Here is a 25,617-nt window from a genome sequence, read left to right as displayed (position 1 = left end):
ACAGAGCTACAGAATGGGCTATCAGCACACAGCTGTCCCTAATTTTGTACGGACAGATTAGAGAAAAAAGCAGCTAGTCAACAATCTCACAAGTATAACAATCAAATCTACTATATTAAGGTGTTTCCAGTATCTTTGTAGACTATGCCCCCAAAGCCTATTTAATCTGGTAACATTAAAACTTATTTAACCTTGGTTCTACAACACTTTTGTCAACGATGAAAATTGCCTATTAGGAAGGAATACTATTATTTTTAAATATTCCAAGAAGTTTTCTTTATATTTGGTAAAGCAGCATACAACATCATGAATTAACTTTCGGTACACAGTTCCTATAGGTATCTTTATGTTCGTGTATTTTTTGGTATTACACTATGCCTTTAATTATATTGGTTTTGTGTTAGAAATAAACATTTTGTATTTATGGCAAAGCCTGCTGTCCCTAATTTTGAACTATTGACCAGAAGGAATGCCTACAGAACCTTGCCACTCATGCTAAAGTACTGACTGTTACTTTTATAACAAACCCATAGCTTAAAGGGAAAATATTTGGTACTAATGCAGAGATTTGAACCCAGTTTGCCAGCTCCAAAATTAGAGGTATACCGTAGGGCTAACCCAAACTCTACAAATAAATAATTAAAATTCTAAAACATGCTTTTGTAATATAAGTAATTTGTAGATTGTTTATTGCTTTGTTATAAATTGTATATTCAATTCAAAATTGTTTTGCAATATTGAACCACAAAATTTTTATCCCCCCCTTTGTTCTCTCGTGAGGAAAAAAAGTCTGGTTATTAAATCTAAGAGATACATTTATACAAGTCTTGGTTTTTAAAATTGACATTTTTCTAAGCGACATCTAGGTGAAATTGTATGTAAAGAGTTTTGCATTGAAGCTTAGTCTTTTGAAAACTAAAAAGTACCTATATGCTTTTGAGTGGATATAGTGAGGTAACTTGAGAAAATATTCAAAACTTGGATCACTTAAATTTTGAGTTTATTGAAATGAAGAAATATATACATGCATTTCACCAGGTTGACCTGCCATCTTCAGGTGATTAACATACTGTATGTTGATAACCTGATGATGCCAGGACAACTTTGTGAAACGTAGTGTACTTATATACTTCTTACTTTCAATAAACTAGAAATTTATGCCATCTAAGATGTTAATTTACCTATGTTAATTGCAGTTTTTTCTAATATTTGGTTTTGTTTCAAAATTAGAGATACAATATACATCTATTATCTTCATTCAACAAAAATACAAAAGCTTAAAATTTGTCTTCCTGTAGAACTCAATTGTGACATAGTTAAAGTATATGATTGTTGCAGTTCTTGTAATAAGTTGTAGCAGAGAAATTTGAAATAAACAATACTGATGCAGAATCAAAACTAGTTTTCATTAATCATATAGACTGTAATCTTTCTCTCCCTCTTGGTGAATACAGTTGTTCACACTGGTATCTTTTATTTTTAAGAAATTACTCTTTTGGATTAAAAGTTTTGTGATTATTAGGATGGACAAAATTAAGATTACAGTCTAGTAAAATATGCATAAACCAAAGTTTAATATTTGATGGTGTATTTAAAAATATTGTGTAATATGAAATAAAAATTAATTATAGGAAATTGAATTTCTGGTATAGAGAAAATGGCTGGTACGCATAAGTAAAAAGTAGTTACTTTACTTGTTTGGAGATCAAACTTGCACCTTTGCAAACAAAAAAGTTACACATAGTGGAAATGTCATATAATAAGAGAAAAACAAATTCATACAAAGCACTAGATGTGTATTTACTGAATAATTATTCAGTACTTATACAGAAATGCAATAGCATTAGCTTATACTGTTTTATGTTACATTTGGAAAAAAGTGTCCAATCATTTAAATACACAATTAACTGAAAAACAATGTAACCAAACTGAATGGCTGTAGTTTTCTTCAACCAAAGGTTTTGTCAATGCATATAATATAAACATATTACTTCAAAACTGTACACTAAGACATTTGATTCAGGAAGTAAAAAAAAATGTAGCTAAGTTTGTTGAATAAACCTTAGAAAACATTAACATATGAACTGTAAAATCGGTTATTTCTATGACTGATACTACTTTATATGTTAACTAAGCACTATGATGAGCTTAAAGTTGAATCAATGTCATATCACATTAGAGCCAACAGTCTTCACACTGCAGTTCCTCACTGTGTAGTTGGATATAAAAAGTTCAACTTGACATGACATCTTATACCAGTTAGAAAATACGGTATCCTACACTGACGACAAACTTTGTAACAGACTAGTTGACTATGAAATTTGCTATTTTGCTTACTGCAAGTTGAATCCAAGCTTGTTTCTCCCTACATATTAACATATATCTACCCAAGCCTTTCCAACACATTCTTTGTCTTGCTGTAATGAACTACACTGAAAACAGAAAAAACCCATTCCTATCTCAGCTTGCCATTACCATATCTTATTGTAAAGAAATTCACAATAAACAACAAAGTTACACTTTTATATTGTAGTATTTCCAAAGCACATAATGATATTTTGCATTCTAAACATAAAACATACTGGAAAAGCCATTTCAGTTTTAGGTTCTCAATTAAATGTGGCCAATTAACAGTCAATAAATGAAATGCTGCTTTTTGATGGTTTCTTGTAATATTTATCAAGAACAAAGATTTTGTTGCATAAAAAAAAACAATATAGTAACTAAAACGATAAAAACAAAACAGGATAATCTAATAAAAATTACAATAATCAATTATTTGAGATTAAACACTTTGATGGCCTTTGGAGTGTAATGTTATAAACTTATAGAAAATGTATGCAATTATGTGTTGCACTTTTACCATCTAAACATAAATAGCAATTTTATTTTTTTTAACCACTTGCAAGTATAAGGATTAAGTTCTTCTCCCCTTTACACATTGCTAAACCTACAAAAATATTACTGGCAGACCTTGTCACATGAATTTTGATTTTTCGTTGTTTTGAAGTACAAAGATATGGTACATTTAAAAAATCATGCACTCTAAGCAAACTGTACATTATAAAAAAGCGGTATTTTTGAATGCAAATATAAAAAAACAAAACAAAAGGAAAACAAATAGCACTCTTCTCACACTGCATATAAACACACGGTAAATTAAAAAAGTTGAAAGATTTGTAACTTTTTCACATCAGCTAAATACTGATAAGAGTTTTCCTGTTGGTGATTTCAATTAATTTAGTAATAAATAATAAAACTTCCCAGGGAAACCGAACTACAGAACAGAAAAATGTATGAAACACTACTTACTGATAAACTAAGCATCACAATATAAAGCACTTCTTTTAACAATTATGTCTGAAATTTACTGCAAAATGCAGTATGTAGGAACTGACTGCTTGTGTATCAAAAATAAATTCAGGTCCAGAGTCTGAATTTTGTATAATTCTTTTTCTGTCTGGATGTCTTACATAATTCTATTATAAAAAAAATCTTGTTTAACTATGGTTGCTTTTATGTCTAAAATAACTCCACTGTCAGAGTTCTGTCTAGGTGCTCAATACAAATTCAATTTCTGGATCTTAACATTACTCTGTCTAGATATCTTGTAAAGTTGTATTACATAAATCTCATAAAACTGTCACTTGTCTAGAAGTACAGTATATTTTAAGTGTTTGAACCTGTACAACTCTGACTGCTTTCATGTTTAGTAAAAATTCAGTGTTTACTGACTGTCTGGATTCTATAAAATTCAGACTTCTAAACTATGTTGTATAAATCAACCACCCAAGTCCTGTACAATTCTATTTATTAAGTAGGGTTGAAATTTATCCTGAACAAGTTGCTCTACTCAAGATTTGGTAAACTAAGAGAGCACCATTTATTGCAAAATACAAACAGATTTTATGACAAGTTAAACTACAGTTTGATAAAAGTAACTTCCAGCAGCCAGATTTTTTCAAAACTATTGTGACAGTTATTAGTAAAAGTTACTTCCTTTAGTAATAATGGAAATTTAATATAAAGCAACGGTATAAATTAGGTAGGAGAGTAATAGTTTACAAATAAAAAAAACTAGATAGAAGATTATGAACAAGAAGAAAACATTCCGCAATTTGAAACTAACATAGAAATTTGGATTTCTTTACTTCAGAATTTGCAAGCTAAACTACATGAAAGATTATCTATATAGATCCATCCCTAATTCTGAACTAGACTAGAAGAAAGGCAGCTGGTCAACAGCATACACTATACACTCCTAAGTGGGATTTGACCATCACTCTTATAATTCACCCACAACCTCGACGTGTGGAGCAAGTTCTTGTGGTGACAGCTACAACCTTCAAATTCACAGTCTGAGCAAACTAACCACTAAGCTTTTACCAGCCCCAAAAGTTTTGAAGAAATTAGTATACCAAATATTTCATTAATATGGCATAAGAAAAAACACTGGTCTTGTAAAGGTCTGTTTGCTGTTGTTTATAGTACTTTGGTGACTGCCACTGAAAGAAAAATGTGTGATGATACATGTAAATAACAGTGGTATTTCAGTAATAAAAAAGTGTGTTTTTAAGTGTGTTTTGTGTAATTTACAGAAAAAAAATTAAATTTTTTGCACACTTACATCTTTTATGGTGCTGAAATGGAATCTGTTAAAAAACACATTTACTGTCAAGTTGTTTCATGAGTACATATGAAACAAAGTCAGTGAACAGCTGCAGGTACACTTAAAGGTTAACCAAAATCTATTTTGGCACTTGTCTCTGTCTTAAAAACATGTATGGCACCAGTAAAGTAACAGTAATCTCATGAAATTTATAACATATTTTATATCCTTCGTAAAATGAGAAAATTATAGAACAAGTATACTGATATGTAATAGGCTCAATTTCAAAAATTAAAACAAGAGAGAAAGAGGAGCATGTCATAATACAATTATTCAGTTTCCTTCGAGGAATAGAGTTAAGGCATATAATGCCTCTCAAAATTAAGGTATGACAATTACAACTTTAAACTTTACACCCTTGGGAACTTAACATGGTATAACTAAAGACTAGTGTAGTAAATTCTTAGCATTATGTTTTTCTTTCACAAAAATAAACAATATTCAGCTTCATGACTAGACTCCCAAAAATACTAATTAACTTGAGTTTGTTTGTTTGTTGTAAAGCACAAAGCAACACAATGGGCTATCTGTGCTGTACCCACAACGAGTATTGAAACCCAGTTTTAAACAGTGTGAGCCCACAGATTTACTGCTGGAGCCACTTCGGGGCTTGACGAGTTGAAAAATCTAACTTTATGAACAAGTGTAAATGTTGTTACAGTAGGAAATGTAACTTAGATATACTGGAGGTTTACTTTAATATCTTCCAAGAGGTATGGAGAAGATATAAAAATAACTTTTGAAACTAAAATGAACTTATGTAATCTTTACTTTCTAGACCCAAACACTAACCCTTGAGTTCACAATTTTGTGATTTGTTTCTGATGGCCTTCAGAAAAATAAAACAATTTCACAAAATGCTCAGTCTATTGGGTTAAAGGGAGATTTTCTAATAACAAAGTTTACACCTTATCATTAAATTTCATTAGTTAAGAGAAATGAAAACATACAATAGCAAAGTAAGCTACCATTAAGAAGTGCATCTAGTACCTTAAATCATGGATAATACAAAAATATCTACATATTAAGCCTAAGCATTAATAACAAAGAAAATATTTTTTTATTAAAAGTGCAGGTAACATATAAGTGGAAAGCCCTGGAATACGTATAATTCACTTCACTACAAATAAAGTAGAAAAAAAGATTTCCAATTTATAGAAAATACTGAATAAATTTATGTTTCTTAGATTGTTTATTTAAAAAAATAAGTTTTTAATTCTTTTACAAAACTGTCTCACATTGTTCCAATGATTAGTTAACACTAAGCTGTAAAACAACAAAAAAAAGTAAATACATATACCAGAATCTTGTAAACATGTGAAAGCAGGAAGTAACTTTAAAAATTAGGTTTTAATAACAATCTCGTACTAAGCAAACTACAAAAACATGAGAAAATCTCATACTAGTATATGCACATTTCTTTAAAGCTGAGACTACGTGCTATCAGTATTTTCTGGTAGTTGAAGGCCCATTGAAGAAAGAATGCTGCTAGCTGGTCCAGGCATACCTTGCTGACTGTTGTAAGACTCCAAAATATTTTTTAAAACAGTAAGATCAACATCAATTGGCTGTACTTCAAGATCATCTTCCTCGGCTGACATAGTCTGATTCTTACTTTCATCCTAAAAAGATATATGTATATCATTTAATATGTTAGGCCAAAACAGTAACACAAATGTAATAAAATGATGCCCATTTTTGAACTGTAAATAAACTATGTGAAAAGACACTAGATGATATAAACCTATACAAGTTACAACAGATCTTGCTTTCTTCAATACATCTTTTTAAGTTGCTAGAAGTAATCAAATAATCATGAGTAAATATTTATGGTCAGCTAAACAACACATCCAAACTGGTTGATATCTAACAATTGATGATACTAATAACAGAATATTGTAACAATAGTTATTGTTCTTTGTAAAGTGGTGAAAAAAAAATCGTTTGATTTAATATCATCTTAACATCCTGGTTTTTCTAGTGTTTAGGGACAACACTAACTTTTGTAAAGCAAAATTCTTTATAACCCAAACTATGCATGATGGTACACAAATTCAGATTACAACCTCGTAATATAAAACAACTTACACTGTCTACTACATTCCAAATTACCATAATTAGGAGAATGTAACTGATCAGGTCAACTAAGAATACTTGTATACTTCAACCAACTTTAAAAATGAATAGTGCGACAAATCCAACTAAAAGTTATACGTACCTTCCAGCACTCTGTTTTTCAGAAATTTAAAATTATCACTGAAACAATTTTCTATGAAGCCCATTATAGTCACAAGAACACTGCAAGGAAATTATTTTTTCCTAATACTGAAGTTTCATTCCACGTTAACTACATACATATGTATGAATACTGTATAAAGAATGATTTTCCTGCATTGTACCAAATAATTAATTTAACTACTCATTTCATATATTGTGTAATGATTTCCTGCATTTTACTGAACAACTAATCTTGTTACTCACTTTGTATACTGTGTAATGAATTTCCTGCATTGTACTGAATAACTAATTTTATTACTCACTTCATATACTGTGTAATGAATTTCCTGCATTGTAATGAACAATTAATTTGATTACTCACTTCTTCCAAAATACAAATTCCTCTATCACCGACTAGTTTAATAATGTTTCAATACTTTTATTCTAACTTACCACGATTTTTAAAACACTAGTTTAAACAAATCAAGTGTTCTGAGGTTGAACTAAAACTGAAAAAATAATGTTTCAATATATCACGTGTTCTGAGGTTGAACTAAAACTTAAAAAATATCCTTCAAATAAAGTAGATTATTTCATTGTTTAAGTATTCCTGCATTACTTAATAATTAATATATCACTTTACAGTTAATTTATCTTTTTTTATTTCTTAATTTAGATTCCAGAATCTCTAAAACAGGTGTAGGTATTTATTGTTACTTTTTTACATGCTAATCTTAACTAAAATACTAAAATGATTTACTTAGCTTCTTTTTACAATACAAAACTATTAATTCAAAACTAATGCTAACCTACAGGAGTTTTATGCCTAATAAATAATTTTATTTTAAAATAACACAAACAAACTGTTTTCCACCATATATGGCAGATGTAGTGCTATATGGTTGCTTTTACTTATGGTAGAGGTCATAAATTATATACATAAAACAATTTCTGAATGCAAACTCAAATGTATGGCCAATGAAATGCCTTTCAGCACTGCCTTAGGCAGATTCACTGTGAAGCTGATCCCTCTGTTATGGCTTAGCAGCATTTCTTACACAGTTTGACCATAAACATATGGCATATTTAGAAGGTTAACATTTATGCTTACTTTGCATTTAATATCTTAGACATTTAAAGAAAAAACAAACAAAAAAGATCTGAAGTTGTTTGTCATCTTCATTAAATAGTGGTTTCTATCCTTCAGTCAGCACTGAAAAATTTAAAAAACAGTAATAAGAATATTCAATATTTTTATTTTATTTTATACTATTTCCAGCAGTATTAACAATGAAATGAAAATGAAGGCAAACTATATAGAGTATATGCCTTTTTTGTAAATCTGTGTCAGATTACTTTAAAATAATAATAAAGTGGATTTTTATGGATTCAATATTTATTTTAATTAGTTCTAATTTTTGAATGAAACATTTTCTAGACATTTATTACACACTCACTTCATTTTTAAGTTGACTGGCCAAAAATAGATGTGTTAGTACAATGATTTCAGCATCCAAGGACACTACAAATACTGACTGTCTACAATTTCATTACATAATAGATATTTTTCTGTTTTTTTGCAAACCAGTAATTTTGCACTAAGATATAATAGAAGATGAAACTAACTTAAAATATTAAATAATTTGCTGGTCCAAAAAAATTTATAAAGTGGTAGAGATTAATGTTGCTGTACACATATAAAGGCAGAATAAACTCAGCTTAATAATATAATCTTTCAAGCTCAAGCTAAGACTGAAATAAATATTAGGCACCTGTTTCTGATCAACTTGTTGACTAGAAGTAGTTGGATGTGAAGGCATTTTTCTTTCAAAACTTAGTCCTACATTTGTCTGAGCCAGTTCTTGATCCATCATTTCCATGTACTCTTTCATCTCCTTCACCAAGTTTTCTTTATCTTTACCATATGATGCTTCATTTGTTTTAGATTCTACAGTGTGTGTGTGTGTAAAAACAAACAACATATTCACCAAAATCATAATTTCTATATTAATCTACTTATTGTACAACCCTATTGAAACATAGTGGGATTAAAATGGTATTCATGGATTACAATATAAATGATGTCAGAGTACTACTACGAGGTGAAAATTTAGTAAATCTTCACACATTCACATTAAATGATTTTTTTAGATTCAAAATTGGAAATTTTCTTAAAAATAAATCAGTTATTATAAGTGGCAAATAATCAATGTCGTAATGTGTAAAAAAAAAAAAAGAAATATAGCAGGAAATAATATTTGTTATAAAAAAATACAGAAACACTAAATAAATATAGTTTAAGTTTGATTTTAATACAGCTAAGAGTATTATGAAATTCTCAGCCATGTAAAAACAGATTGTCAGAAATATTGCATATTAATAAAATACTGTAATTTGACAATGATCAAGTCCCACTAAAAAATGTACTGTTTCAGTAGAATCACCATTTTTCTGAAATTCTAAATTTAGGATTTTAATTTTCGAAATTGTTTTTTGCTTAAATCTACATCTCAAGTGAACAGAACTATTTTGAATGGGTACTAAACCAAACTATAATTTAATACTGACCACTTTTTAAAGATGTGTAACTCTGTCTTATTAAATAAACATGCTTATTAGTCCTAGAATTACTGGTGGTTATAATTGACCCCAATGGCTTTTCAAACATTTATTATTTTACTTTATGTGCCAAATTGCTTATGGGCCAGTAACTTTATCGGCTACAGGGTACCTAATACTATAGGAAGGAATCACACACAACATAAAAGAAATGCAAACAAAAACACCACGTATATTGTAGTTAGTACTATTCATTAATGCTATATTCCATAAGAACTCCAAAGTTGGTAACTGAGGGTTAGGCTTAAGAACTCCAAAGTTAGTAACTGAGGGTTAGGCTTATTTTGTTTACATAACAACCACAAATATAGAAAAAAAACAAAAAGAGTGGCAAAACAAATTTTACCTCAAAATCACCTTTGATATTTAAATATCCAAATCATTTCGGCAAATACAAGCCACTTTAGTTTATAAAAAAACAACTACTAATTATTTGAGTAGAGTTCAGTAGGGTTATCCAATTTTTGCTGACTTTTACTGGGTTAACTATGTGAGTTATCAGTTAGGTGGATGCGAATGGCTTATTTTATCTTATTTTTTCTCATGTGTGGTTCATATCCTGTATGTGTATTTTTATAATGAATTTATTAATAAATCTGAATTTGAAAATATATCGGTTAACATACTGAAAATAAATTGATTGGCCTCTGGATGGGCACTGGTGAGAACCTTCCAATCTTGAACATCACTCAGTTGTTTGTGACACACGATCAGCAGTATAGCTCAGACAGGCCTCTTTGATTATTTTCGGTTTTTATGATCCAAAAAATGTAAAGAACCTAATTATTATAAATATTTGCTCTTTATTTTTAATGAATGCTTTTGTTTTTATGATGCAATTATTTAAGGCTATCTCAAAATTGTGAAGATCATTTAGTTATGTTTTTGATTCAAGTCCTAATGGGGTAAACCCTGGATGAGTGTATATCTCTTCAGTTTTTATACCAAGAAGACCCAAGGTTGAATTCTGATCACTACCACCACAAACACAGTCCTCAGGATTACTTTCAAGATGGAAGCAGATGAGCAGACACATATTAGTTAGAGTTAAATAACCAGTAATATAAAAGTAACTAAATAATAATTATACATAGGTGATAATACACTGGATATAGCAGATACAGTGTGGTTGACATATTATCATACACTCTTCTTTACTATCACTTAGAAGTTCTTATTAATCACATAGGTGATGACAACAACAAAAAGCTTGTCTATTTCTACACATTCCATATTATCAAAGTTTCGTACCTTCTGTTAGATCAATATCACTGTCTTCCCCACTGTAATCACTCATACCAGAACTTGAGCCTTCACTAGAGTCTGGTTCCTTAAAATCTGTCACAAGAAAAATAAACATTTATTTACAAAGACTTATGCCTAATTCTAATGACTTCATGCATAAATCTTATATAACAAAGTAACCCTTTTTATATTTTTCAGGTTTACTCACAGTAATTTAAGTATTTTATTCTATGTTACACATTTTTCAACTCGGTTTAAACACAATCACGTTTGAAAACAGACTTGCTGGTTTGTTATCAGTGCTTATGCTTATCATCATTTATATTTACAGTACAACTAGCTGTTTAATAATTTGTTGTGGTAAAAACACTATAAAGCAAAATCTACACAAAACCATCTGACTTTATATAAATTTTCTCTCAAAAAGGTACTTATAAAAATTTTAACCGCTACGTTACGAGTTCAAATTAAGGATCATTAAAAATTTCATTACTAAAATAGAGAGTTACACTTTATTATACAGATACCAAGGAACTGGGAATTGCTCTTATACAGTCTTCATAAATGTAAACTATCATACTTTATTTTAAAGAAACTGATTGAGATGGGAGTAAGTATATGACTAAAAATAAACAGTGTCACATTTTATTTACTCTAAAGATACTTAAGGACTGAGAGTGAGATATTATATGGTCTCCAGAACTGTACTGTATCACACTTTAAATAAACTCAAGCAGATTGGAATAAGTTAGTATATTGTCATCACAACTGTACGGCACCACACTTTCTATATTTTAAAGATATCCAAAGATTGGATTACTGTGTCTTCAAATATACAATTTCACATTTATGTGTAAGGCATTTATTCACAAGTGTTAAGAGAATACAGACTTATATCTCATATGTTTTATTTTCCATATAAAAATTGATAGCTCTCTATTAGTACCATGGATTGAATACACATCCCACAAGAAAACACCTCTAACATTATCCTCGTGTGTTGCATATCACAAGTAATTTGATTGTTCAGAAATTGTGTTGAATTTATATATACCAATAATTAGAAAAAGATACTTTTACACACTCACTGAAAACAAAAAAATTTTTTTCACTTTAAAGATACAACAATGCATAAATCTAAGGACTTGGTAACTGAGAAGCTTGGCATGATAACAAAAATGATAAAATTTAATTTCTCTTCAAGATAAGAAAGAGTAAAATAATGGCATAACATCACCATAGCTCTATATAAAGGATAAAACCTTTAATCTAACCTGGGGTATTGCCACAGCTGTTCCAACCTTTGGAAGTTAGCATTTATTTACTCTGAAAATGTATTCCAATAGGTACTTACCTCCTCTCACCCAAAGTTATCTTGATCCTGGTCTACCCTCTAAGCATTGCTAAAGAAAATTTCATTACAGCATACCAGCCTTTATACCCCATCAGTTTTGCACCATTTAAGAACATGTGCTATATCATGTGACTACTCTCCAGCAATTCTTTTGCACCATCTATACTGGTGCAGCTAGCTCCCTCTACAGTTCTAGAACAATCCTCTCTTTCGGGAATTCGCAGGCACAAACCATAAACACTGACATCTCAGTGGGGAGACAGGGTGGGAAGTAGGTGACAAGAGGCAAGTACCTATTAGAAATACATTTTCAGAGTAAAAAAATGTTAACTTCCGAAACAGTACTACCTCTACTCACCCAAAGCTAGAATCCCACATTGTCCAGGTGGAGGGGCCAGTGAAGGTGCATCAATCACAAATCAAGTGGAAACCGACCTTACTGAAAGAACGGATGTGCTAGAATATGAAAAGAAGGCACACCAGTGGGATAAAGCACTACTTCTGGAACAAGTATGCTCTTCCCCAGTAACACCACAATTGAAGTCAATAAAGAAATGTACAGCACTGAATCAGTGTAGGAAGTGCTGGATAACTATGACATGAATCAGTATGGTGTTGACAAACATGGAAAAGCTCATGAAAGAACAGATGTGCTAGAATATGAAAAGAAGGCACACCAGTGGGATAAAGCACTACTCCTGGAACAAGTATGCTCTTCCCCAGTAACACCACAATTGAAGTCAATAAAGAAATGTACAGCACTGAATCAGTGTAGGAAGTGCTGGATAACTATGACATGAATCAGAATGGTGTTGACAAACATGGAAAAGCTCATGTGTATGCAACTACTTTCCTTTATATGTATGTGCCAAGGGAAGTGCCTTGGGTTACACCAAGTGCAGTACCTCCAGGCAGAACATCTAATGGAAATGCCTTGTATAAGATATAACGATCCACAAGTGCAGTTCGCCAGGGCAAAAACATCCAGGGATACGAAAGATATAAATTACTTATAAGTGTGATCATGAGAGTCATCATAACTAGCCCTCTGTCCATGTCATAACGAGCCATTGTAAGAAATGAGACATAGTACCGAACATAGTGATAGTGAGTCATAGTATGGTGCCAGTAAATGAGCTGGAGAGAAAAATGAAATAACAATACATGGCTAGGGCTTAAAGACCATGAATGGACAGAGCATAAAGGACAAAACTGAAATCCAATATGGCAAACACAAAGGGATGTGGAGGATGGACAAGACAAAAGGAAAAGGAGTGAAATAACATGGGAGGAGAAAGCTTTCTGGAAACGGGAGAATCTGAAGGAGTTTAACAGGGCAGCCCTATAACTAGAAACAGTTGACATGGACCAACCTTGATCAAACAACTAGATGAAGAACCGGGAAAGATGAAGTCCTGAAGGATGGAAGGGGCAGAAGCCACGGAAAATGGACCAAGGTCTCGAGGTAGACCACCGCTTCTGGTAAAACACAAGGAAGAAGGTCAAACGGAATGGGAAAGACGTTAATGAGGGATGAATCCCTGAGCTGAAGCAAGAGACCAGACAGAAGCCATGCATGAAGATGTAGTTTAGTGATTTCGGTATGAACTATGTCCGATCATGGTTGTCGGAGGAGAGAATGAGACAGAGGATGTTGCTCCTATAAGGGCGAGAGCAGAGAGAACCACGACTGAGCGAGCCAATATAGAGCAACGAGCAGGACATGACAAGGACTAGTCTGGATAAGGGAAAGGACTCTGGAGAAGAGTATGATCGGAGGGTAGGTACATAGCTGAAGACACCTTCAATCCTGACTGTATGCATCTGCTATAGGAGCTGAAGGGTGTCGAACCAGAGACTAAAAGGAAGGAATTTTATTATTCCAGTGAATGACAAACACATCTATATGTGGTGTTCCCATTGGAGAACACACCCACTGATATATCCGTGGAAGAAGGGAACACTCCATGACAAGAACCTGGTTGAGTCGATATAAGTGATCAGCCACCAGATTCATAACACCAATATCACCATGTAGTGCCCAGTAAAGGAGATCTAGTGTCTGAAACACAGGGATCTAGATTTGGTTTCCCCTTGCTTGGTGATATAACCGATGACAGTGGAATAGTCGGAATGAACCACAACCATCGCCCCCTCAGGAGTGGGAGGAAATGATACAGAGTCTGACAAACTGCCAAAAGTTCAAGGATGTTGAAAACAGAGAGCAGCCTTCTCAATGGACCACTGACTGGAAATTTCTTGGGAATCAAGGAAAGCCCCCCAACCCACCAAAGAAGCACCAGTAAACAGATGAGACTCTACACAAGGTGGAGGAATGAGAACCATCACCGTGGTCAGTTTCCTGTTGAGCAACCAAGCAAGGTCAGCCCTGATTCCAGGGGAAGAAGGGTAACGAGATGGTCCAAGGAAGCCCACATCCCGAAAAGAGAGAGAACCCCTTGAGCAGTGAGAAAAGCAGAAGGTAAGCCTGCTCCATATCCCTGATCCAAAGTGGAGAAGGCTGGGCCCAACAAAGATGAGAACTGAAGAAAAAAACCCACTGGAATAAGATATTGAGTGGGGTTAAGAATGGACTTCTTCAACTGGAAAAGAAAACCCCACCCGATTAGCTTCCTGAAAAAGTAAGCAGGCGTGATTGACTGACTGGGAACGGGAAGAGGCTAGCAAGATCCAGTCATCCATGAAAAGGAGAGTTCAAAGACCCAATGAGTGAAAATGACAAGCAAAAGAGTGTACCGCTCGACAAAATGCACAGAGCTGAAGAAAGACCAAACTTAAACGCCCGGAACTGGAAAACACAATTTTTGCAGAAGAACCAAAGAAAAACGACATGACACTGGAGCAGTTGGAATATGAAGATAGGCAACTGTCATAACAATTTGGTCATCCAGAGTCCCAGAGAAAAATCCCCTGAAGTGAGAGGTAGGACCCCACGATAAATCGAGGTTGCTCTAAATAAGAGTACAACCGGGACAGGTCTATGGCGGGTCTCCAATCGTTTAAGGGACAAGAATTAGACAGAAGTAAAACCTTGGTGGCTGGTCATCACTCGTTGTGTAGTAGGTCTTGAATAGACTAGGCAAGACGACTAGAAGAAATATTATCCTGAGAAGGTGAGAAGAAGATCTGTGAAGTGGATAGGGAGGATGGAGAGCAGAACTGAAGACAGAGCCCATTAAACCCACAGAAATGTCATGAAGTGTAGCTAAAAAGACAAAAACTCTCCATAAACTAAAGCCTGTACTTCCCCAACAGATATCATTGACCCTGAGAAACAGTAAGTGATATCTGATCAAAATATTTTACAGGTACAAGTACTGCCACATAAGAATAAAGATATCAGCCATATAAAGATATGATACAAAAAAAAGAAAAAAGAGCAAAGTTATATAAAAGGACAAATCTTGTAAAGATGTAAGGTAAAAGTGAAAATATAAAACTAAAAAAATTTTGAACTATATAGCTTCCTTTTCCATTGCAACTGGAACATGCAGCAACATGAATATTAAAAGGAGGTCGGTCAAGCTTTCCCCAATATTTTCTTGTTTAACTTACCCATTTTTACATCTTTACAAGGCTTGTATCCCCTTTTTTTTCATATACAACTTGGCTATTTGTTTGATAACACATCATTATATGGCTGATCTATTCATTCTAGCTTGGTTGCTTTTGAACATGTAAAATGTTTTGACCAGATTACTATTTATTGCAGAATTTTGCACTTTAAGAAAACAATAAATCTGAAAGTGTGACAGTAAGTTTGTTATAGAAATACCTAAAATAGAATGGATTGTATCTGAAAAATGCGAGGCATCAAAATCCACCTTATTGTTGCTAGTTTTCTTTTTTCTTCTCGGAGGTGGTTTAGGAGCTTCTACACCCTCCAATCCAGAAGTGTGCTGGAGAAACTCTTTCAAGCTCTCTGTTATAGCCTTGCCTATCTTCTCCTCCTGTCTTTATGAAATAGACAAGAAAATATACAGTACTATAGTTCTACATCTATATAGCTGTACACGAAAATCTGTAACTCTGTTACAATATTGGTAATAACAATCTGACTTATAGTTCTTCAGTTATTTATAATGTTTATAGCAGTATCACTATCATTCAATTATAAGAATGATGTCTATTTAGTTCTAAAACAAATCCTATTTCTCTTTAGAAAGTAGTCAATGAACATAATTGAAGATTTATTTTGTAAACTTATGATCCTCTAGAGAAATTTAAGTCTTTTATACAACAAAAACAAAATAAATATCTCACCCCTGTTGGTCAGAATCATCTTCCTTGCCAGCTAAACCTCCTCTTTTTTCAGTAAGGAGTGCCTCCAGCTGTTCAGGTGAGATGTTTATCCAAGAGTCATCTGAATATATTAAAGTTAGACACTTGAGACTATCAGATCAAAAATGTTAGTTCCAAGTCTGCTATAAATTCTTGCACCAATAATCTTTATGTTTTGTAGTCTTTCAACCTTTTCCCATGGTAATATATTCCTTACACACTGCACTTAAAAGTATAAAATAACAGAGGGTTAACCCTTATCGTGATTTGCCTGAGATAACTCGGGTGATCTCCATGCTTCAAAAAACATTTGATAGAGTTAATTCGGGCACATCATTTATCACTGCATTTTTAATTATTTGCCTGAATCTATTCACATGTTATCATGTATTATAATCAGTGCTTCCTAGATGGCACTGGAAATGCTGTTTGTGTTTGTCTCTATTGGACTTATTCTGAATTATATAACATAAATACTAGAAAAAAAGCATACCTATTCTTTAACTGTAATTTCACCGAAATAATATATATATATATATATATATATCAAGTATATATCCAGGTATGTAACATTTATTTATCAAGTTTATTTTATTTGCAAAAATATAACAGATCATAAAAGAACTTTTGTTTCATTAATATATAAGAGTAGGCTGTCAAAAATGAAATAAAACTGACTTTTTTTTAGCTCATTTCCAAAAAGACAAACATTGATGGGATTAATAGCAGAAAGTCTAAAATGCCTGAATAACTATACTATCAAGTACTTCTAGGTAACAGAAAAGTATAATAAATAGTCCTCAAAAGCTAAAAGTTAGTTAGATGGATCAGAAGACAGTATCTAATTTCGAGATTTAATTTTGTGCAAGACAAGTTTCTCTGGTAAATTACAATATGCATAGAGTTTACATGTAAAAATGAAAGATAAGAATGTTAAATTACTGAAAAAAACAGCATTTAGTCTACTCTTGAAATATTTTATGGACAGTTCAAGTTTTGTTCCCTAATTACAATGTAGATACCAAGTTTAAACACAAAAACAAGTGGCATTCTTAATATCAGTATTATCAGGATCCTATGAAGACAACATCAAATGTCATCATTAAAATGTGAAATACTACTATAAATACATCATGAAATATATTACAGTATCACTATCAAAATGTTAGATAATGACACCAAGTTACATGAACATACACACCTGCAACCTAGCAAATATTTTTTTGTGCTTCATAAAACCTCACTTAAGATCACTGATTACACAGAGGTAGAAATATAGCAGATTAATGAGTCAATGTTAAAAAGGCAAAGCAAAGCTTCCATGCTTAAGATAGCATACAAAAAATAATTCAAAGCTAGTTATTAACCACATATTAACTTTTTTAACTAATAGCTAAACCTGATAAGCCTGAGATTCATATTTTAATACCTTACTGATATGAAATAAACATTCTGTATTTTCTTTACACTTGTAGTATATCAAGAAAACAATTTTTGCAGAAAAAATATATCAAGTTTCGACACATCCTTAAAACAAAACCAAAATATCTTTAAGTACTTCTGAGTGTCCACACCAAAAACAGAACCAAAAAGTTTTTAGTGCATGTAACTTCTGAGCATCCAACCTGAAAATGGAACTAAAACATCTTTAGTAATGTTGTAGCTCCCAAACTGAGAATGGAACCAAAGCGTGTTTATCTATTTCTAAACACCCATACTGCAAACAAATCCAAAACATCTTTATCTATTTCTAAACACCCATACTGAAAACCAAACCAAAACATCTTTATCTATTTCTAAACACCCATACTAAAAACCAAACCAAAACATCTTTATCCATTTTTAAATATCCATACTGAAAACAAATCCAAAACATCTTTATCTATTTCTAAACACCCATACTGAAAAACAAACCAAAACATCTTTATCTATTTCTAAACACCCATACTGAAAAACAAACCAAAACATCTTTATCTATTTCTAAACACCCATACTGAAAACCAAACCAAAACATCTTTATCTATTTCTAAACACCCATACTGAAAACAAAATCAAAACATCATTAGCAACTTCTGAGAACAAATTCTTATAAACAAACTACAAAAAATTCTCAGAACTAGAAATAGCTTGATCATTTCTTATATATAATTAAAAAAATCCTAGAAACCCACATTAACTTGCAAATATTCTTATATTTTTTAAAATACAAAAGAATATATCATTTAGGTACACACCTAATAATTAAATTAATACACTGTTTCCAAATATTCAGCTGAAAAGAATTAATAATTCTAAAGAGCTACACTGACACTAAAAGATGTCCAATTTTTAAAGGCTTTTTAAAGTCAAGATTGCACAGATGTAAGAGAATCTATAAGTATATTCTTTGATAATCAACTGAGTAAATGGCAATACTAAATCATTAAATGACTGCCTTTCAGTAACACCACAAGTTAATAGTAATGTAGGCTTGAACAAAACAAATGAGAAAATCAAACAAATTTTCACATCTTGTTGGAAGAAAACACCAAGAAAGGTGTGAGGCTTTTAGTTCTGAGCTTTGATAGTTATTTTCATGGTAAACTATGAAGTAATTACAGCTAAAGACAAAAAATCAGTACTAGTGCACAAAGATGAATTGTACCTTTAAAAATTGTTTTTTTTTAATCATCATAATGCTATACTTTAGTAGGTACTTACAAAGTCAGGCTGAGTTGAATTACACACACATCACTTTAGATAGGATAATGAAAGTCATCTGTATAAACTCGGTAACTTACTCTTTCTATAATATGCATGGTTATTTAAGTAGATTTTAATACTCTTGATTGTATATATAGGAGTAAGTTTAGTGTAAATGGTAATTAACATAGCACTAAAGTATGAACCATTAGTAGATACACAATTTACAAAACACACGAAATTGTAAAGTTAGTCAAACTGCACATTAAATGTACAAATTAATTTTACTCTACTATTGAAAACCAATTTACATATAATTTTTTTATTATCTAAATCATGATAAATGGGAAATGCAACAGTCACTAAGATGTTTGCACTTTTCCCAAATACATGCACAGTAACTAAGTGTTTAAAATAGATAATTAGTAGACATTCACAAGTATAACAAAACCAGCTATATATCAGTTGGCATGAAATAAAAAATTCTCAGATAATTAACAAGTATTCATGATGTATTATCAAGGAATCTTCCCAAAATTTTAAAGCTATAAAAATTTCATAAAAACAGTTCTTATTACCATGGAAGCTGTCATATAAAAATTGTGTGAAAACTGTTTAAGTGAATGTATACCAAGTTTAAAATATTTTTCAGTAGACAATAAAGAAATTACAAACAATACAAAACAGATTGTTTGCTCAATTTCTTTTTTTCTCTCTTTCCGAAGCACAATCTTTTAAAGGATTACACTACCCTTAGTAATCATGCCAATATTTCTACTAAATCTTTATCAAGAACCAATTTTTCTCAGTTAAACAAGGTACTTCATTTATACTATTATGATTTTATTGAAGGCTAATTCTAAAACATGATTCAATGGAAAATGAGATTCAATAAACAAATTTTAAAGTCAAAATGCTATGATAAAGAAAATTCTCACTTTAATCTCTAAAAAAATTCAAACTGCTCTTGAGGCATCCCAAGAAGTAATATAGGGGTTTGCATTTGGATCTGAGCTCCCCCTTCTATCAGCATTCAGATCTGACCAATAGCATGTCCCCATGCTATTCTATTCATGTTTAGAAAACGTCAGTGGCATCCTGAGAGGTAACAATGGGGGAGTTGGCATTTAGTCTTCCCTTTGCATTAAACAAGTACATCAAATAATTCTAAATATAAGGTAAGACCACAAAATGATGGTTGGTCATTTTTCAAAATATGGAACTTTTTTTTTCCTGTGATAAACACTTTAACAAATGCTCATTCATGTTGACCTGTCAAATAATTATTTGGCTAAATGAAGAACATTAATTTTTCTTTAATAACTTACTCTCTATACTTGCATTATTTAAACTGTGAGCTCAGATCATTAACATAACTAAGCTTCCAGGATGAAGGAATTAAGACATTTTTCACAAAACTATGAGCACACTAAACAAAGTTCTGTTATCAAAGATTGACTGTATATGTAAAAAATGTAGCTTGTACATAACTATGACCTAGAAAAGAGCAACTCCACAACTCAAAACCAAGTATATAAACTTTATTGCTCCTAAAATACAAACTTTACTTGTCAAATTACATGCACATGAAAATTTAACTATAAATTGATTTTCTCTGAAATAGAAAACATTTTTCTCAACATGATATTTTATGCAGAGATTCCACTGTGAGGTAAAGTGGTGTAAAATATGTATGCATAATTTCATTTCTGTGCGTATTCATTCTTTTGTAATCATCCAAAATAAGCTTCCAGTGTTCTTATACATTTACAAGCTTAACATTAGTCATTACCACTGTTTGCTTTCTACTGACCACAAACATAAACTAAACTTATTTTCTGGTCAGAATATTACACTTATCATGCTGAAAAATTAAAATATTTGGTGGTTTTAATCATAATATATTGAATCATAAAGGAAAATTATGTAAAGAAACCTCATACATAGGCAACAGCTGTTACATACATAGACACATGCCTATACCTGTTTGACAACGTGCAGCAACTCAATTGCTGGCAACAAAAATTACATACTGAAATAGTGGACAAAGCAACTTTATTTTCATCTTTTTTGTTCTGCAGGTTCCTGCTCTAAAGATTCTTCATACTTGTCTCACTTGTTGAAAGGACGCAGCTTTGCAATTTTTGAAAATGTAGTGCATCGAAGGATCATATATCTAATTTATTTAATATCGTAATGTGACTGAGTTACATTATTAAAATATAGTTCCTTTTAAAATAGCATTTTGCATTTTATTTTTTTCTGATGACTTGGCTTAAGTACAGTATATATCAGTGAAGGATGTTCAAATTGCCACTAGCAACAAACAAAAAGTATGATATACAAAGTTTTTGTATCAAGATTTGTTTGCTTAGTTGAATTTTGTGCAAAGCTACTCAAGGGATATTTATACCAGCTATCCCTAATTTTAAAGCAATAGACTAGAAGGAAAGCATCTAGTCAACATCACCCACCATCTACTCTTCAGTTACTCTTTAACAATGGATAATGGGACTGACCATAACATTATAACTTCCCCACAGTTGAAAGAGCAAGCATGATCTGTGTAACAAATTAGTTATTATATATTTATTTGAATATCAACATTTGTTTACATTAAATTTATATATGTTTGTTATATTTATATGATATACATAGCTTATATTGTTAAATATGTATTGCGAAACTCCTGCCTATTCTCCAAAGTTATAGAAGATTCTTGAGAGTAAGAATCAACAATATGTATGTACGTAAATGCTTAAATGTAGCTTTGTATTGTTACATATCCTGAATTTTCTAGAAACTCTCCACACGCCTATAAATATAACCAACATGACACGCCAAAAAAGAATATCTATTATTAGTTTGCTGTAGTCAGTGTGCTATAAACTTCGGAAGCTATAACTGTACTTGTTATAACACTTATCAATTGCAAAACTTAAGATATTTGACCAGGAGCACTTACAAAGTTCGAACATTACAACTCATTTAACTTCAGAGGATTCTCATCGGACATTAATATTTCTATGAAAACATTACATAACATCATGATGGAAAACTCCACGTGTGTGGCTGGTGAATAATGAATGACAAAGTTAGCTAGCTCCCTGTTAAGTGAATTATATCTACGTCAACTCGTAATTAATTCGCTCATAGTGAACCCTCGAAAAGATATCAAAAAAGTTCCAGACTAGAAAGAAGACTTTATATTACTTGTAAGTTTGTGAAACTTTTGTTTATAAATCATTGTTTGTAATAACTATTTTTAATAACTGTTATTGTAAATTGTATTGTTGTGTGTATATTAAACATATTTGTGTTACAAAAAAAAAAAGAAAAAGAAAACTGTATGTATCAATCTTGTGGGCAAATATCATAAACTGACTATATATCGGCTCTTACTCAACTACTAATTCCAAAGTACAATTTAACTACTAAATTTAAATTATCATTTAACTAAATTTCAAACCATTCAAAATTGTAATAAGTTGCATCTGCGACAGGTTTTGATACAAAAATTCACAGTTTGCACGTCGAGCAACCAAACTACCAAATCATGCCAGGCTCTTTTGTATCATGGCACATGATTATAGCTGTTTCCTAGTAGAACTGCGAGATAAGTGCAATTTTTAATCAAATAATCATTGTGCTCATTAATCCCATGAGACTAATCTTTCTATTTTCAGCTTGTTTTGTTTTTTAAAGACATTTTCAAACAACCCTTTGTTTAATATGATAGACATCTTCAGGTACAACAAATTATATTACATTACTTTTCTAATCCTAAAGTGTCACCCATGAAAATGTATCATACATGGAACAGATAATTAATATCATTCCATGGGTTTCTCCCTAAAAACCTTTACAAGCTAAATCTACTAAAACTAAATACACTAATTACTCATTAAAAATGTTTGTTCATAGATGCCATATAATAAAACTAGTAAAGATTTTTGTCACATTATGTGGTAGATAATATATACTTCAGTGAAAACAAATTCACTCAATACTAGAAAAACAAAAACAGTAAAATGTTTACTATTTGGTAAGAAAACTTGTGATAATACTAGATAACCTCTTTCAAAATATTAAAATAATTCATAAAATGAAAATTAAAGTTCTGTAAGAAATATCAAAAATATGATAACATAAAAAAATCTTTAATAACAGATGTTTTGGATTTTTCTAATTTGGTCATCAATATAAAAAACTTAAAAAATTAACTTTATACATGTAAAAACATCATAAGCTTTTCAGCAAGAAGTTGTTGATATGGGTGGAAGTTTACAAAGAACACATCAAAATTATTAATATGTTTATACTTTAATCTACAGGCTGGAAGAAACTTAAGAAACAAAGGAGTCTGCTGAGAAATCAATAAATCAAACAACTTAAAGCTTACTATACTAGACAATGTTTAAGTTGCATATGACAACAATCAGACTTTTCCTTTTTCAGTGCTTCCTGTCAAGCTATAACTAATTGTAATTAAACAGAAGTCTTGTTCATGCAAATAGGTTAAATAGCATTATTTATTGTTAGACTTTTATTAGTCCATATCAAGTAATTTCTGACAAACACAGTTAAATGAGCAAGTTGTTCAGCAATCATCATTTTTTGAGCAATTAAAGAATAATGACTAATAACTTGCAGTACTGTTTTGTATGGCAATATATGCTAAGTAACACTGGTTACGTTTGTAGCTCAGCTCTTAATAAATGATTAATATATTAAATTAAGCTATGCTACTGTTAAATCAAAACAAGGTAAACACAAATAACAGGCATTACTGTGGCTAGTTATGTAATCAAAGGCCACTAGATAACACCTTGGATAGATAAAATAATCAAAAATGGCAATAATCAGAAACCTTAATTTTAATTACTTTATTATTTTCACGAGTCAGTAACTTCCACCAATTGTTAATTTTTACATGAGACTGACATAATCGATGCCCACGTATAAATTAATTATATCAATTAACCACTAAGCTCTAATGTCCAGTACTTAATTTTTATAAACAAAAAGTATGATTGTACTGTTGTATCACAGGAAAATACCATTCATTATTTGCCCAAAAATTTTCCAGGTTTGACCTCACAGTTTTCATTAAGGCCCAACACTTTGAACTTTAATCAAATGTATTATTTTGTGCCTTGTTATCATTTACAGCAGCAAGTTCTTTTTTTCCATATTCCTTCATATTTTAATGCACTGGAAGACTTTTACATTCTGTCAATTTCACCTAGGCGATAATACATTTTGATATTCTGGAAGTTTATAAACTTTCACAACAATTTGTTTCTACTCTTAAATGTTTTTTTTTTTTAAGTTAAATTGCAAATTAAACAGATATTACATTTGCCAAATGATAATGTTTTAAGGTTTCACCATTAAATCTGGAAATATACATTAAAATGGACTTTTTTCAAACAAGAATAAGCAAATGTCCAAGAAAGCCATACATATTAAACATCAAAAACATTATTTTACAGAGAAAATACAATGTTAGTATACATGACAGGGAAGTCAAATCCTCAATTTAAAAGAACTCTTCACTAATTTCTACAAAATGTTTGTAGAATTATAATTCACAACAATTTTTAGAATTCGGTTACAAATGCTGAAGCTCAGTTTGTGCCTTGAAGAATAACTTGAGTAGGCAATGGAAGTACAAACTCTTCCCTATAATAAACAGTTGTATTCATCAAAAATTATAACAAAGGGATGAAATTATGATTGATTTTATTTTGGTAATGGAATTACATAAAATTTCAAAATTAGTTTCTAATAAATGTTATGACATTCCATCTGAATCTTGTAGCCAACTGAAGCTGATGGCTGGCATTACAAGGTAGACATGGATAGTGGCTAATCCATGGAAGGAGGTTTGGTCCTGATATATATACACTGTTTGTTTAAACTTAGCAAGTATGGCATGGTAATGGAATTACCTGTCTGAATATATGTATGTGAATAATACATTAAATACCACCTCAGAATACTTGTTCTTACACCTATGCACTCAGAAAACTGTATTTTTCTATTGTGATGGTACTTCAAGCCTAGTGCTTGTGTTTGGCATAGAAAAGACAACAGATTTATGTATATGTATTTAGGCCAAATCAACTCCATCTGAAAAGCCAATTCTTGAACGTCTATCCATCTGTGGTTCAGTGAATACCTTGATTACACAGGACCTGTCAAAAGAATCTACATCATAAACTTGCTAAATTCCACCTTTTTTCAAAAAGTTGATGGTGACTTCATTGTCCTCAGTTTTAAGAACCAGGCCAACAAATTTCTTGGCATTCCTCTGGATAGAGTATCTAACAACCACCCACTTCAAGTTAAGATCTTTAGGCAAGGCTTCTGGTTTGTTGTCAAGGTTGGCTGTAACATCCCTTTTCACTGTGTGGTCTTCTTCACCATCAGCATATGCACCTTTGAAGTGGTGCCTGGTGGGAGGAGAATTTGCATGGTACTGTACACTGATGACAAATGGTGCAACCACAGTTACTGTACCCAT

General features: G+C 31.5%; 1 protein-coding gene across 1 annotated transcript; it reads right to left on the bottom strand.

Annotated features, from left to right (window-relative positions):
- Positions 1 to 246: 246 nt before the first annotated feature.
- Positions 247 to 25,617, bottom strand: LOC106467803 (protein ecdysoneless homolog). Its single transcript, XM_013928180.2, has 6 exons — positions 25,329 to 25,617; positions 16,389 to 16,488; positions 15,901 to 16,079; positions 10,757 to 10,843; positions 8,659 to 8,834; positions 247 to 6,291 (listed from the first exon to the last, which is right to left on the bottom strand). Exons 1-6 carry the CDS (start codon positions 25,615 to 25,617, stop codon positions 6,103 to 6,105), a joined length of 1,020 nt encoding a protein of 339 aa, XP_013783634.1. The 3' UTR covers positions 247 to 6,102.

The sequence above is a fragment of the Limulus polyphemus genome, unplaced genomic scaffold, assembly GCF_000517525.1.
Source record: "Limulus polyphemus unplaced genomic scaffold, Limulus_polyphemus-2.1.2 Scaffold2745, whole genome shotgun sequence".
Taxonomy (NCBI): Eukaryota; Metazoa; Arthropoda; class Merostomata; order Xiphosura; family Limulidae; genus Limulus; species Limulus polyphemus.
This window is presented reverse-complemented; position numbering and strand designations above follow the sequence as displayed.